This window comes from Pocillopora damicornis, chromosome 12 (assembly GCF_964200805.1).
Source record: "Pocillopora damicornis chromosome 12, jaPocDami1.2, whole genome shotgun sequence".
In the NCBI taxonomy this organism is placed as follows: Eukaryota; Metazoa; Cnidaria; class Anthozoa; order Scleractinia; family Pocilloporidae; genus Pocillopora; species Pocillopora damicornis.
In genome coordinates this window covers 9,796,028-9,809,585 of record NC_142681.1, presented here as the reverse complement: position 1 = coordinate 9,809,585, position 13,558 = coordinate 9,796,028, and the positions used below count along the sequence as shown (strand labels likewise).

At 38.9% G+C, this 13,558-nt stretch overlaps 2 protein-coding genes across 3 annotated transcripts; one reads left to right on the top strand and one right to left on the bottom strand.

Annotated features, from left to right (window-relative positions):
* Nucleotides 1-4,419: 4,419 nt before the first annotated feature.
* Nucleotides 4,420-11,599, bottom strand: LOC113685996 (uncharacterized). Of its 2 annotated transcripts, XM_027203589.2 has the most exons (8): nucleotides 11,480-11,599; nucleotides 10,762-10,835; nucleotides 10,068-10,324; nucleotides 8,519-8,879; nucleotides 7,825-7,888; nucleotides 7,121-7,277; nucleotides 6,301-6,438; nucleotides 4,420-5,555 (listed from the first exon to the last, which is right to left on the bottom strand). In XM_027203589.2, the coding sequence occupies exons 3-8, from the start codon at nucleotides 10,129-10,131 to the stop codon at nucleotides 5,455-5,457; spliced, it is 885 nt and encodes a 294-aa protein (XP_027059390.2). In that variant the 5' UTR covers nucleotides 10,132-10,324; nucleotides 10,762-10,835; nucleotides 11,480-11,599; the 3' UTR covers nucleotides 4,420-5,454. The 2 variants fall into 2 exon arrangements, with proteins under 2 accessions (XP_027059390.2, XP_027059391.2); XM_027203590.2 differs by lacking the exons at nucleotides 10,762-10,835; nucleotides 11,480-11,599 and having other exon boundaries at nucleotides 10,058-10,384.
* On the top strand, nucleotides 11,591-13,541 carry LOC113685995 (XK-related protein 8). The gene is made up of 2 exons (XM_027203587.2): nucleotides 11,591-12,967; nucleotides 13,101-13,541. Exon 1 carries the CDS (start codon nucleotides 11,704-11,706, stop codon nucleotides 12,853-12,855), a length of 1,152 nt encoding a protein of 383 aa, XP_027059388.2. The 5' UTR covers nucleotides 11,591-11,703; the 3' UTR covers nucleotides 12,856-12,967; nucleotides 13,101-13,541.
* Nucleotides 13,542-13,558: the final 17 nt, after the last annotated feature.

Here is a 13,558-nt window from a genome sequence, read left to right as displayed (position 1 = left end):
GCTTTAAGACCTGCACCAAATGATTAACAATACCTAGACGTCTTAATACTTTCAGCGAACTCATCTAGTTCCTGTTTTACTCAGAATACTTTTGTCTTCCTTTACAACGTTGTAATAATCCCTTAACCTCAGGTTGAGTAAGTATTTAATCCAGTTATCGCTCTTAATCCGCCTTATATAGTATTTCTGTATTTGGTCCTCGCTCTTCAGTTGGTGTCACGTTAAATTCAACCTCGCCCTTCAAATCCCATGATAAAAACTATAATCTTTTCTTCCCACTTTAATTTTTATTCCTTTCAGATTCAACAGGGTGAACGTGAGAAGAAGGGTTTCTGGAATAAAGGCTTGAAGTCTAGTATGGTAAAACTTCATTGGGTTTAAAAAAGCAGGAGGCTAGGGCTAGTTAGGAGTTGTCTTTCGCATCGTTTTTGCCACCAGTGATCGTTAAGATACAGAATAAGAACATTTTACCTGTCTCATAAGTGGATCTCTCGTCTTATAATCGTAAGACTTGATCAGTTTTTAAAATAAAGTTCGGTTACAGCGTGCGCTGTCAGTGGTTGAAGGAGCGTGCTCTGTCAGAGTATACTATACTATACTGTTTTGAAAACATAGAGGTAAAGCTGTCACGCCATCTGCCAAATTGTACGATGTCCGACCTGATTTCCCGGATGTCTCTCTAGCTTTTTCTCGTTAGTTGAAAGTGAAATTTCGGAACAAGCGAGCCGGGAAGTAGCAACAACAGAACCAAAGAAAGGTTTGTAAACATGCCAATCGCCGTAATTTACGTTATTATAACGTAAGCAGAGACGAAAATTCTCAAAGAGAAAACGAAAAGGACCGTGACAATCCGAGTTTTGAAGGTTTTCACGCTCAGTTAGATTGCAAGCCTACGTACAGTAATAAAAATCCAACACAGCTAACACTTGCATAGAATGAGTCTTAGAGCGACTGCGATCACGCTGAGATCCATCGCGGCTCGCTCATTATAGCGATCTCTGGTCATCGCAATGAAGCAAGCCTCTCGCCCCATGTAAGGTAATCCAGGACAGTATTAGATTCTGGATTCCAAGCTGTGGATTCCGAATTCCAGATGCTGGATTCCGGATTCTACCTGTGAAGATTCCGGATTCCAAAACATAAAAGATTCCAGATTTTAATTTCTGGTTTGCTCCTAATTTTTGTATTTCGTCTTCTAGGAGTGACTTTAATGGCGGATTTCGTTATTGAAGGGCATGTTGTGTGAATGCATGTTTGTATAGTCATTTTTCCATAACAACATTTGGTAATTACAAGAAATATATTACAGCAAATCAAGGCATAAATTTTTCTTCTAAGAATACCTATTGAGACTGTCTGTCTCTTAGATCCAATGTCCATTCATTCTACATCTTTTTAGCAACTCTGAAGAGGCGTACCATATTTCTATCATTCAGGTTGCTCCAGGTTCTTCAAGTGATTTAGCGGAATCAAAAGAACTAATAGTTCAAATCATTGCTTATCATTTTTAATTTTAAATAACTGTTGGACTAACAAGTTGTTTTAGCACAGCATAATATTTTCTGACTGGGAAAAGGTGGCCAATTTTTGTAATCCAAAATTGTATGACTTTATGGAGAACTATCAACAAAACAGCTCGAAAATATTTCCCTATCATCTCAAATTACTTTTTTAACTTTCCTTTTAAACAAAAACCATAGTAGTAACGAAAAATTTAAACTGAAATATGATTTTAATAACACCCCGTGTATGTCGCAAATAAATCGCAGACTATGACTAAGAAAAGCTTATTTTCCTATATGTAATTGGCGATGATGTTCGACGTTATGAGATTGCGCATAAAACGGTCTTCAACCAATTCAACTGTACTTAAACCTTTGCAAAATCGCAAAAGATCTGCATTTACACGGTAATTTTCCAAGAATGAGAGATTCTCTTTTCTACAATTCCTTTTTTCTTCATAAGGTTAGCCAAGTCAAATCACATTACGTCGGCCATGAATTCTCCAGAGCAATGATTCTTTCCTGTTTGACCCTAAAATCTGGTTGTATCTTACTTTATTTGTACTGAGATATGGTGCCTTATGAAATCTTAAATTTTGTTATTCCGAAAGCCAAATATTAAAGAAAGCGGTTTATGTTTAAATGTCGAAATTTTGACCTAGAAATAGACCTCTCCCGTCTTTATTAGTATTCAGATATATCTTTATTCAAAGTTTATCGTAATTGGAAACGTGTGGTCTGTCGCCATGTTGGAATCCAAGCATATCCTGTGGGATTTGAATGCTGTTATTCTGTAAACAATCTCTTAAGTCCCTCTAAATTTACACACCCATCGACCACGTGAGTGACCTGCACTCTACAGTGGTTGCATTGGTCATGATAAAACGCAGACTGCAGACCATGCAGACTGTGCAGACCGTGCAGACTGTGCAACTTTTTTGTTTGCTTTTTTAAAAATGTGATTTACATATGATTAAGGTGTTTACATCATTTTCTCACTCTTTCGGTAACGTTGGGACAGTTTCCAATTTTTGGACACCACATGAGGAAATTTTACGAGGTTCTTTCGAGCTCGCGTTATCTAGCAAGACAAAATCACGGGGTCAAGTTTCTCGAGCTCATGCAGATTAGCCCCACGCGGCAGGTGTAATTTGTGTGGACCGTGACGTTGACTTAGAGGTAAGGATTACCTGGATCTTCACAAGACAGCCCAAAGAACTTTATAGTAAAGAAAGTGCTGCAAGCTAAAATCGAACTTTACTAGGAAGGTTTTTGAATCGGTGTAGAAGACTGATCGATAGTTACCGAGTAGGGAACTTTGGCTATGTCAGTATCGAAGTCGATTGGGTGATAGGTCATTACTGAATTTGTCAGTTTCTCGCGAGCTGTAACAATCGAAATTCTCCAGCGAACAAAGCGCGGTCTACATGGTCTGCAGTCTGCATCTTAGCATGACCGTGGATGCATGGATGCGCGTGAAAGCCGTCTATACGATTTTAATGGATTCTGGATTCATTCTTTAGCGGGATTCTGGATTCCAATGCCCAGTATTCCGGATTCCACGACCAAAAATTTCCTGGATTCCGGAATCCGGATTACCTTACATTGGGCGAAAGCCTCAGACATTACAACGGCCACCCTTCGAATGAACAACTAAGGACTTGCTCTAATATCCTTTCCGATGCGTTGTGTGGAAGGCCATTCAGTCACAGCTACCGAGTTTTTCGGCGTTGTCATCCCAAGCAATCTTCATGTTCCTGTGAATTTGGCTGTCTTTAATTCACCAAACTCACGCCTTGGGCAGTTTGTTTTCTAATCGTCTTATGAGGAAACTCGCGTGTTTTTATGAGCTTCAATTCGGCCGGATTTTACTAAACGTTTCACTTCCAGATTCTACATTAGAGACTAAAAAACTTCCAGCAAGTGTTAAATTCGACCTGCCGAACAGATTGTGAACTTTAATGGTTTGACATTTTTGACAGCGTTACTTTTGTTCAACCAATCAAATTATTTGAACCATTTAAAAAGGATTCTGACTGACTTATTGTAGCGGTTCTTTATGAGAGTATAGAGCATGCTGACGACTCTGTTGTTCGTTTTGGAAATTAAGTTTGTTTTGAAAATTGAAAGTAACGCGTGGGAGGGGGGGTTAATTAATGGATTCTTTACTTTAAAACAAATAGAGAAGCCTTGAATGTGCTCTGTTTTGTTGTAAAGTACGCGGGAAGCGTTCCTCCCTAAACTTCTTTTGACTACGTCTCGTGTTTCTCCCTACACTTCTTTCGTGCTCAAGCCGCTTCCTATGTGCTTTACAACAGAATAGAGCACAGTCAAGGTTCTCCATTTGTTAAATAGAGCAGAGATAGTAGGACTGAGAAGTAGATTAAGCGGAGTCTCAGGTATCGTGAACTTCTCGACCTTAATCTCACGCTTGGGGTGTATCTGACGTGGCTGTGTAATGATATAATTTCCCTGGGCAACACCACGAAATGCGACATATCACAACCCTTATTATCTTCTTCCACCCTAGGGAGGAAGGAATCTGGGTATCAATCTATCTGTTCAGTTGCTCTCTCATTTTTGGTTTTAATTTCAAATCGCGTACATTTTTTAACCTAAACATTGATTCGTTTTCTCGCACCGTTTAAAATGATACGAGGTGACGGCACTCACCAGCGGGTGTGGAGGTTATGGTTATCATTTTCGGCTGCCAAAGTGCGATATAAACCTGTTAACAGGCTCTACACAGGCAGTTATCGAGAGGTTAATGTACGACATTCCCTGTCTAAACATTACACGAAAAATGGTCAAGACAAGTTAGAATATGGAAGATTTTACTTCCTATTCTTCGTTCGAAAGCACTTGTGGTCCGGCTTAGTTTACTGACTGGAATATATATGGGACTCTGGAGGAGCAATTGGCCAGTACATTACATGTGTCGTTTTATTTTCATTTTAAAAATCTACGCTAGCGTAGTTCTGCAATAAATTTTACAAGAAAAATAGTTTATAATTTTTTTCATTACCTTTTCTGTTACGTAATAATTTGTCTCAATGACTTTCTTCAGCATAACGCGACCAGCTAAACCGTTTCGTTTGAGAGAATTTCATTGTCAGTCCTCAAAGCGTGGTAATGCTGTTGACATTTCTCAATCTGTCTTTTCCTACTCCAGTGCGTGAGAAGAACTTCCCTCTCTCTTGCACTGTTTCTTACTGCAGCAATAGCAGCAGCTCTAGCACTCAAATGGTAAACTTTATGCCAAAAATATGATATTTATACAGGCAAGAGACTAAGTTCTCTTGACACAGATTATTAAGTAGATTCTAAGTCCCCGAACCTTTTTCTGGACACGTGTAAGACTTTAAGGTCATTTCTAACAGTTGAACAAACAATCGATTTGAATAAGCTACTTAGAAGCTTGCACGTGCGCCAAGCGTCAATCTACCCCTTTAAAGATTCATGCGTGCTTCTCTAAAAATATCCCTGGCTTTCTTTCAACTATACATTACCATTGGTTAGCTTTTTCCAGCAAAGCATAAGTTACTGTCATAAGGAAGAGACACTTTATCAGATGGATATAGCTGGAAAGGTCTTTCTGGCGGACTGATTTATGTCACTTAAAGCTGAAGGAGCATAGCAGTCATGATAGCTACTGCAACGAGCCATGAAACGATGTTATTAGTCCAGTCACTTTAAGCGTCACACACTATTTCTTTAAAATATAACAAAACCTCGAGATAAACAATTCGAGGGAAGAAAAACATTGACGATGTCAAATTAGGCAAGGTATTACAATTTCTTAAGCTTATTTAGAGCCGTTTCTTGTCACTCACGCTAGTGATGATGCTGCCAAGCAGCGAGTTGTTTATGATCCCTTTTTTCCAGGTAAATGATTTAATGTGATTGATGGTATTAGAGGGGCATGTCGAGACTGATACGTACTTCTCTTCTGTTATAGAAACTTATTACCAATTGTAGGACTATCGTCTTTACTTGCATTAAGTCCAGTTGAAGTTCCACGATTAACAACTGCTTGACCATTATTTGAAGTATCTGTGAAGCAAAAGATGGAAAGAAATCGATCTTAGTTGTACCAAGACATCTGATTCATCCTCCTTTCTAAAGAGAAAAACAATACACACTTTATGTATGGTCCCGAGGGAAACAGTTAGTTTTGCTTTCCTCAGAGTCCTGATGCTTCCGAGACGAGGTTGAGGGAAACATCAGGACTCGAGGGAAAACAAAACTAACTAGTTTCCCGAGGGACCATACATTAATTGGCTTGTTATGTATTTAGACTTTCCCTTAAACAATCATGAGGCAAAAACATGCTATTGTATTCGGCGCGCGGGCAACAACTGCGCTATTGTATCCCGATCGGGTACATTTGAATTTGATCAGTGACACGTGAACAAGAAACGACCAATCACAGTGCTCGTTTTGCTGAGAGAAAGTCTAGGTAAATAACAACATGCAAATATTCACTATTTTCCCACGTTATAGTCACTCAGGTTTCCATTGCGCTAAAAGGATGTAGTGAAGTTAATTTCGGTATGCAAACAAACTGGTCACTTCACATAGGTTTGTTAATGGAGAAATATCACCGATACTGAGATTTGGACCGATTTCAATTAAGAGGAAAGCAAAATATTTTTTAATAGGAAGTCGCTGTTGCTTAAAATTGCACTATTACATTTGGTTAATGGAGTCAAAATATTAATGTTATGATCGTGGATTATATGAATTATTTTTATGTGGGATAGGACTAAAAGAGAGAAGTAATTTTTTGAGATTTTACCTTTACGAGGACAGCGACAGGCTTTGCAGATAATTCCACCCCCGTATTTACAGTATATGACCAAGTCAAATAGGAGAATTAAAACGACAAACTCTCCAACCATAAATAACACAAACTGCTTCCAATTCGTTGTCTCCACTGAAAAAGGAAGAGATCGAAATCTGTTGTGTTTAAGGAAAATAGGGGTAAGCAATGCCGACGATTGGACTTTTCGAGTACAATTTAGAAGAAACTGTCCTACAGGCTAAGAAATGAGGAATTTTAATCAGAGGACCCTAGAAAGGAAACCATAGGACCTTCCATACGATTATCTCGTGTGTACCAACTTGACAGCAACTCGATACAACAACTAAGTGCCCACGATCATTTTTCAGTTCATCAATTTCAATCCCAGGTCAATAAGCCGGACTTTTTTTTCGGAAAAGTGATCAAAAACAGGTTTACTAGTTCGGCTAAAATTGAATTTAAGATCGATAAATTAACTGACAAAGCGAGTTTTGCATGGCTGCAGTTTAAGGCGTAAATCCTTGGTCGCATTTCACTAATTATGGTAACATATCTCCTGTTGATACAAGCCTCAACCGGTTTTTCATGATACCTCACCCATACCATCAACAGCTTAACTATCACTCCAAAGAAAATTAATTAAAAGGCAAAATTTAAAGCAAAACAAAAATAAGAACAAAAATGAAACAAACATAGAAAAATGAGAAAGAAGGCAGGCTCCGTTTTCCCATTCTAAACGTGCCTGCGCAGATGGTACACCTTTCGTATTAAAAGCCAAGCTTACACATATTATCTTTTTCAGTTTAATACTTACCAGTTCTTTTGCCAGGGACACCAGGATTTAAATTTTTCACTATTGTTTTAGGTTCTTCGCACTCACAAGTTGAGGCGTTGAGGACTTTTTTCTCCAATTTGCAAAATTCCACAACAGACCGAGTACAAACGCAACCACACGCTGTGTAACTCCACTCCTGAGGAACAGTGGACAGGAAGTTAATGGTAGTGGAGGAAAAAAAGGCGCATCCCCGCATTACAGACACACACACTCAATGTTTGAATGTTCTGATATGAACTCGGAGGTTTTCTCATAAAATAAGAGACCCACCGCGCATCAGAGGCACCGGAAATTCAGTTATGATCAGAGTGATATTTGCTGTAAACTCTATGACTCGCTTTATGGAAAGCACCCGTCTGCGAATGATAACTTCCTGATGACGACTGTACTGTGAAGTGAAACTTAACTGACTGAGACCAGGATGGATAATCCCTCACTGGCTGGGAAATCCTGGGAGCTCAACCTTACATGTGTAACGATACAGAAGGGTAAACCCCCGTGGAAGTGATTTGACAGTAGAATGGGGAAGAGAGAAGGACTAGGGGTACCTTTTTGCAAGCTCTTAAAACTCGCCATAATGCTGTTTACACATCACTGCGACCCATTCTTGTCTCTTTTTCAGCTTTTATAAGAAACAACAACAACAACAACAAAAGATCGTCAATGTCAGAAATTGCACTTACCATGTTGACAGGACAAAATTCTACTGGCCTTGCACAAACACACTTGCACTGGAACTGACTCCAACTATAGAAAAAAAATTACTCCAAATTTTACCGATTCCCATGCTTATAGTATTACATTGGGCAAGGCATAGATTTTGTTTCGGCCCACAAGTAAATCTCTAGGTGAGGGTTTTCAAGAAGGTATCGCGTTTGGTGAACATTTAACGTTTCCAGAAGCTTTACGGAATTCATCACAGAACTCCTTTGAATGTATAAGCCTGATAAGAGGCGGATTTTTGGATGTGAAAATGTCGAAAATCGGAAAAACTGAGGAAGCTTAGTTCGATAATTACACTCTAGCTTTTTATCATCATCATACAATTCTATCTCCGGCTTTAACAGAATATGCAAACTCGCATGACATAAGTCTTTCCAGAAACCGAAACTCTTACAAAAGCTTTTCGAATCGCTAAGAAACAAGAAAGATTCACATTCGAAGACGATTCATCCAAAATACTATGGGGAACAAAAATATACGGGAGAATCACACTTGTGAATTTCTAACATGGGTCCAAATATGTAACCGCTGTACTAAATATTCCGTGTCAACAAAAATCGAAAGCCTTTTGGGGTTTTCCCAACCATATGGACAATTTCGTCGGCACTGGCCAGTAAACAAATCCTTGCACGGTTAAGATGAAGTTATACGCACCTGAATCTCGCGGGGCATCCTACTTGAGGTTCATCCTGGTATTTACATTGACAACTACATGTATCTTCGTCGTAAAGTTCGTTTTCAGAGCAATCTTTAGCCTTCGCTACGCATGTACACTCACAACTGGTATGATTTAGAACCGTCAGAACCTTTTGGGTGCTAGTTTGCAAATCAAATACAGTTCCAGTTACATTGTTCCAGGTTGTGGCGGAGCAGTGGTACGTATTAGGTGAGTTGGTAGAGCAGCCTCCACTACATCGGTAAACACTGACGAAGAAGGGATAGTACTGATGGCGTGGGGCATCTATAGGAGTCACTACTTTCCTAGCTGCACATTTGATTGGTTTTGTAAAGAATCCTGAAAAATACCAAAGCGATTTTAGTAAACTCAGAATTCGTAATCTTTGAATAATGTGTGAAATACTTGCAAATGTTTATATGTTCGAAGTTGCGCGAGGAATCATTTCAAGGATCTCTAAGTAAGGATCTATGTTTATTTACAAGTACAGATGTTCAGTATCAACTTTCTAAACTGTTTTAGATAAGCCAACGAGCATGCCGATGGTTTTGCATTTTCATTATTTCCCAAACAAACTCACTGTACCAAGTATGGCTGACAGTGGTTTCTGACTCTATCACTAAGGATTTGGTAATCTTTTTTGTATTTTTGTAGTGGGCAGAATTTAAGTTGACATTTGACAAAATCTGTTCTTAATTTACAACTGTACATAGTTTCTGCTGACAAATATGAGCAAATGTGGATGTGACCAAAATTTCCTTGTGACAACCTTGTGATTTTCCAATCCATAACATGCGGAATTACATGTTAGGCTTATCACGGACCGTGACGCCCTCGGTTGATATTTTCGACTTTGCCTTCAAATTACAAACCTATTATTAATTTTGAATACAAAAGATACTGGCTAATCAGTTATTTCTAGCGAAATTCCGTCTCTATAGCGGAGGTGTGAGAAGAACGCGGCTAATTTAAATGTACTGACTTGCATATTTCAACTGTTAATGAATAATGACATGTTTCAAGACAGATTATATTTGGAATTACTACTGAGCCGATTTGTGCACCGGCAACCAGCGACAAAATAACTTGTTTACTCTGCGGTAACCCGTTTGGGGTTGTTGTTTCTTTTTATCGTTGAAAGTTTCACATGATGTGAACATAGTTAGCCTCCTTTCAAATACACAACCAAGTGTTATTGTCAATATACGGGATATTGCAAGATGATATAGTCCACTGAGTTTTTCCGTGACAAAAATATGACAGAGAGGTCTCAGCGGTGATTGAAATCAACTTTGTCTTAGTGAAACAACCATTTTTTTTGATAGCATCGATGATTGACTATCAGGAGGCGTCTAACTACCCACATGAGCAATTAAATAGATGAAGTCGAAGATGAATAAAGAATGGCGAAGTTTACGACATCAACAAGAGAATAAAATGATCCATAATACTCAAACAAGACTAAGCAATGCTTTCATTGCAGCAGTGCTGTCGCTTTGACAGTGGCTATCACTCACTTGGATTTACCTTCAACAAAACAACCATTTGCTAGGATTGACAAGAATCCTACAAATGCGCTGAGAATTTTCATCGATTGAAGAAATCAATGCTTTTCAGTCATCCGAATAAATCTTCTGTAACTGGAACAGTTTTCGCCAAAGGACAGAAATAGTAATACGAGCAGATTCACTCTCTTTAGAAACTAGACTTTAGCATTCTCTTCCGCACGTGTCGCCCACATCAACTTCAAGTCTTCCGGTGGCAAAAACGTCATCGACAAAAACCTAAGCAATACGTGAAGCGTAAATATTCCGTCTAAGGTCACTCACAAGTTTCTCCGTACTGCACTTCTACATTGTATTATATTACATTCACTAAATATTAATGAACACAAAGAAGAACAACGCAAGTAAACAATAAGTAATTAATGGGAAATATTCCACAGTGATTGTGAATAAATTTCCATCTCATATGCCGAAAAAAAAAATAGTGTGCGGCTTTTTCCATGGGAAGAAATATTTCCCTAAAAAGAAGGGTAATTATGACTAACGGTTGGCGCAATTATGAACGTAATATCCGCTCACGTAAATCACTTCTTTTTCCATCATATTCCGGGCTGCAAACTTTGCCCCAAGATCTTAACTGCTCTATAAGATTCAATTAGGCAATGTGTGATTTTATATGCTGTAATTCATTTACAAACGTATCCAAAGTTACTTACGCTATTGATATTTTCACTCATGAATCTGTATATCGGTCATCTAAGGTCATACATGGGACGCATGTAATCGGATGCTGCATATAAAAAACCGGCATGTGAGGTTCGTTAGATCTCACCGATTGCTGGGTCAGGCGCTGAGTACAAAACGTCTGTGGGTACGAAACGACTGCATGGATACGGAAAACTTGGTATCTATGACACCCGATATCTACCCAGATATTCATTACAAATTTAAAAATAAAATAAACCTTACGCTCCCCCCTTCCCTTGAAAAAGCCAGGAAAAAAATTATATTTCGATTAAACTGGCAGTTCGAGATGTTTCAGCAAAGGCTGATAACGAAAAATTTGTATAGAAATTAAAGAAGAGAATCGTCCTTTACATCATTATATAGTATCAAAACCTTAGGAAACCGGTTACAATCTTCTCCGAAAGAAAAGTTTCAGACCCAGTATTAACACTGAAAAATCTTAAAAATCCTTTGTAAATAAATTAATCTTTAGATATAATATTTTATAAACACGCATTATATCCATATCCGTTAAGATAGGTTATGATGATGCAGATGAAATCTTGATACTCGTTAGACTTTGACAGGAAGTCTGCTTCATTCCTTTCAGCTATCATACGAATTGATCTCTGTATTTCTGTAAATTTGAAAAGGGATCAGGGTACCGCGCTATACTGACTGTTTCATTGACAGAAAATATGTACTAACCAGTTAATCCGTTTGTGACTCCGGACTCTGTGAATCCATTGCTCCATTGCTCTATTATTCCATATTTCCGGCAGTTTCTGAATATTAATCGTTCATGCGATACCACTTCAATTAGAGGTCATTTCTTTGTCTGTAGGATATTAATTGTTTGTTCTAACCTTGATCACCTTCGTCTACCTGTAATCGCAGTTTTACACGCGGTTGTTAACTTAACTACTTGTGCAATGGCAGAGGTGCGTTTAAAGTGGTTCCACACATTCTTATTCCTCTTCCAAGCTATTTTGACAATAGCCGATACCTCTACAGACATCATGACCTGTCTGACTTACGGAGCAAACGACGATCAACAATGGTTTGCAGTGAGTCTCGGCGTCACGCTCTTGACGCTTATAGTGCTGTGCATTTGGTCGGTAATTGCGAGCACAAGTCGTACTTGGACAAAAGATGATGCTGATGACGAAACTGGTAACCCCGATGTAATATTCCGTTCGACTACGATTAATGTTGCTCTAGCTTGTTTGTGCGTTGGGCCTCCTCTGCATAGCGTTCAGTTGTTTATCTTTTGCGCTTGTCGCTTCAAAGAGCTTTGGAACTCACCCGATGGTTTGCGGATTGAAAAGGATCGTCTCTACTATCTTTACGTTCACACGCTGAACTTGAAAATGGTGGAAGGCCTTTTGGAATCCGCCCCGCAACTGATGATACAAGTCTACGTGATGGTGATGCAAAGAGAGGAAGCCAAAATTGAACTGATTCAAATGATTTCGGCACCGGTTTCCTTTTTGGCTCTCGTATGGATGTCTACTTCGATGGAAGTTCTCCGAGAATTTGAAAAATACAACTTGACATTTCTTCACAATGTTATCATCTTCCTTGGCAACGCCGGAATGATTGCTGCTCGCACGCTGGCGATTGTCTTTTTTACTCTATATTTCCCATGGCGGTTACCTTACGTAATCGGAGTTCATTGTCTCGTAATGGTGGCCACTGGATTCTTGCTATGGCGATCAAATCGGAAACAAGATATGTTTGTGTTTATTTTCGCTTATTCCCCATTTTATCTTTTCGTTTACAGCTCGTACTATTTAAAAAAGCTGCGAGGTACTGCACCGTTTGGTGCTGCACTTCAAACGTTATCAACAATTTTCTGGCACGCTCTTTTCACAGCTGAAAACATTGTTATGATTAGCGTGTGTTTCTTCTTGCACGATGAAAATAAGTGGATAAATACTTCCGCTTTCGCCGCTGTTCTCCTTGGTAACATTGGAGGGATTCTCATTAAGTGGTTCTCTTGGTGCTGTTGCTTTTCCGGGCAACCACAGGGCGATGAATCTATCCGTCGACCCACGACAATCATTTTAAGACCGACTAACTAATGTTGTTGAACAAATCAAGAAGGGAATCAAAGCTCTCTTCCATGAGAGGCGTCCGACGCCATTTTGATGTTATGTGCGATGTTGGAATTTATCAGAATGAAACCAGAATGAGGTGTTTAAAAACATTCTTTATAATTTTCAGCGCCTGATTTTCTCATTTTCTTCAGAGTTTTAACGTTTTGGACTCGAATATTTATCGCCAAGAACCCAGTATTTGTTAACTGCGTGTGATTTATTGAAAACAGATTACAGCAACGGAAGCGTTCGGCGAAAGATCTGGTCTCAAGGACAGAGAAGAAAAGCGAGAGCCTGGGAACTAGATTGAACGATTTACTGGTCGTGGTGGATACATGAGTATTTGAACTTCAGATTAATGAATGAAGATGAGGGTGATTATTGCAGTTATGGACATTTTTTGTAAGTAGTACTTAGCACTAATTCAATTAGCATGAGTTTATCAAGAGTTCATAAAATGACCGGCTCCCGGTTAAACAAGTCGTGTCCTGCTCTCTCACTCAGTCAATTAGTAGATGAACGTTCATACGATTTGTACATGAACGTTCATTCTTTTTGTACATGAACGTTCATTTTAGTAAAGTGTACACGCTTCGAGAATCACTTAGCTCGGTGATGCCTCTCTGTTCCAGTTTTGGTTTAAAAAATCCTAAATAGAAAAGCAATTCCCACGTACTTCTCCATGCTC

Bases quoted from the DNA above. Each gene is read 5' to 3' on its own strand.
- LOC113685996 (XM_027203589.2), bottom strand. From the start codon at position 10,131: ATGAAAATTCTCAGCGCATTTGTAGGATTCTTGTCAATCCTAGCAAAT. The intron at 8,880-10,067 runs GTAAATCCAAGT...GGTATTTTTCAG, and splicing joins AAATGGTTGTTTTGTTGAAG to GATTCTTTACAAAACCAATC. The intron at 6,439-7,120 runs GTAAGTATTAAA...TTCCTTTTTCAG, and splicing joins TGTCCCTGGCAAAAGAACTG to TGGAGACAACGAATTGGAAG.
- LOC113685995 (XM_027203587.2), top strand. From the start codon at position 11,704: ATGGCAGAGGTGCGTTTAAAGTGGTTCCACACATTCTTATTCCTCTTC.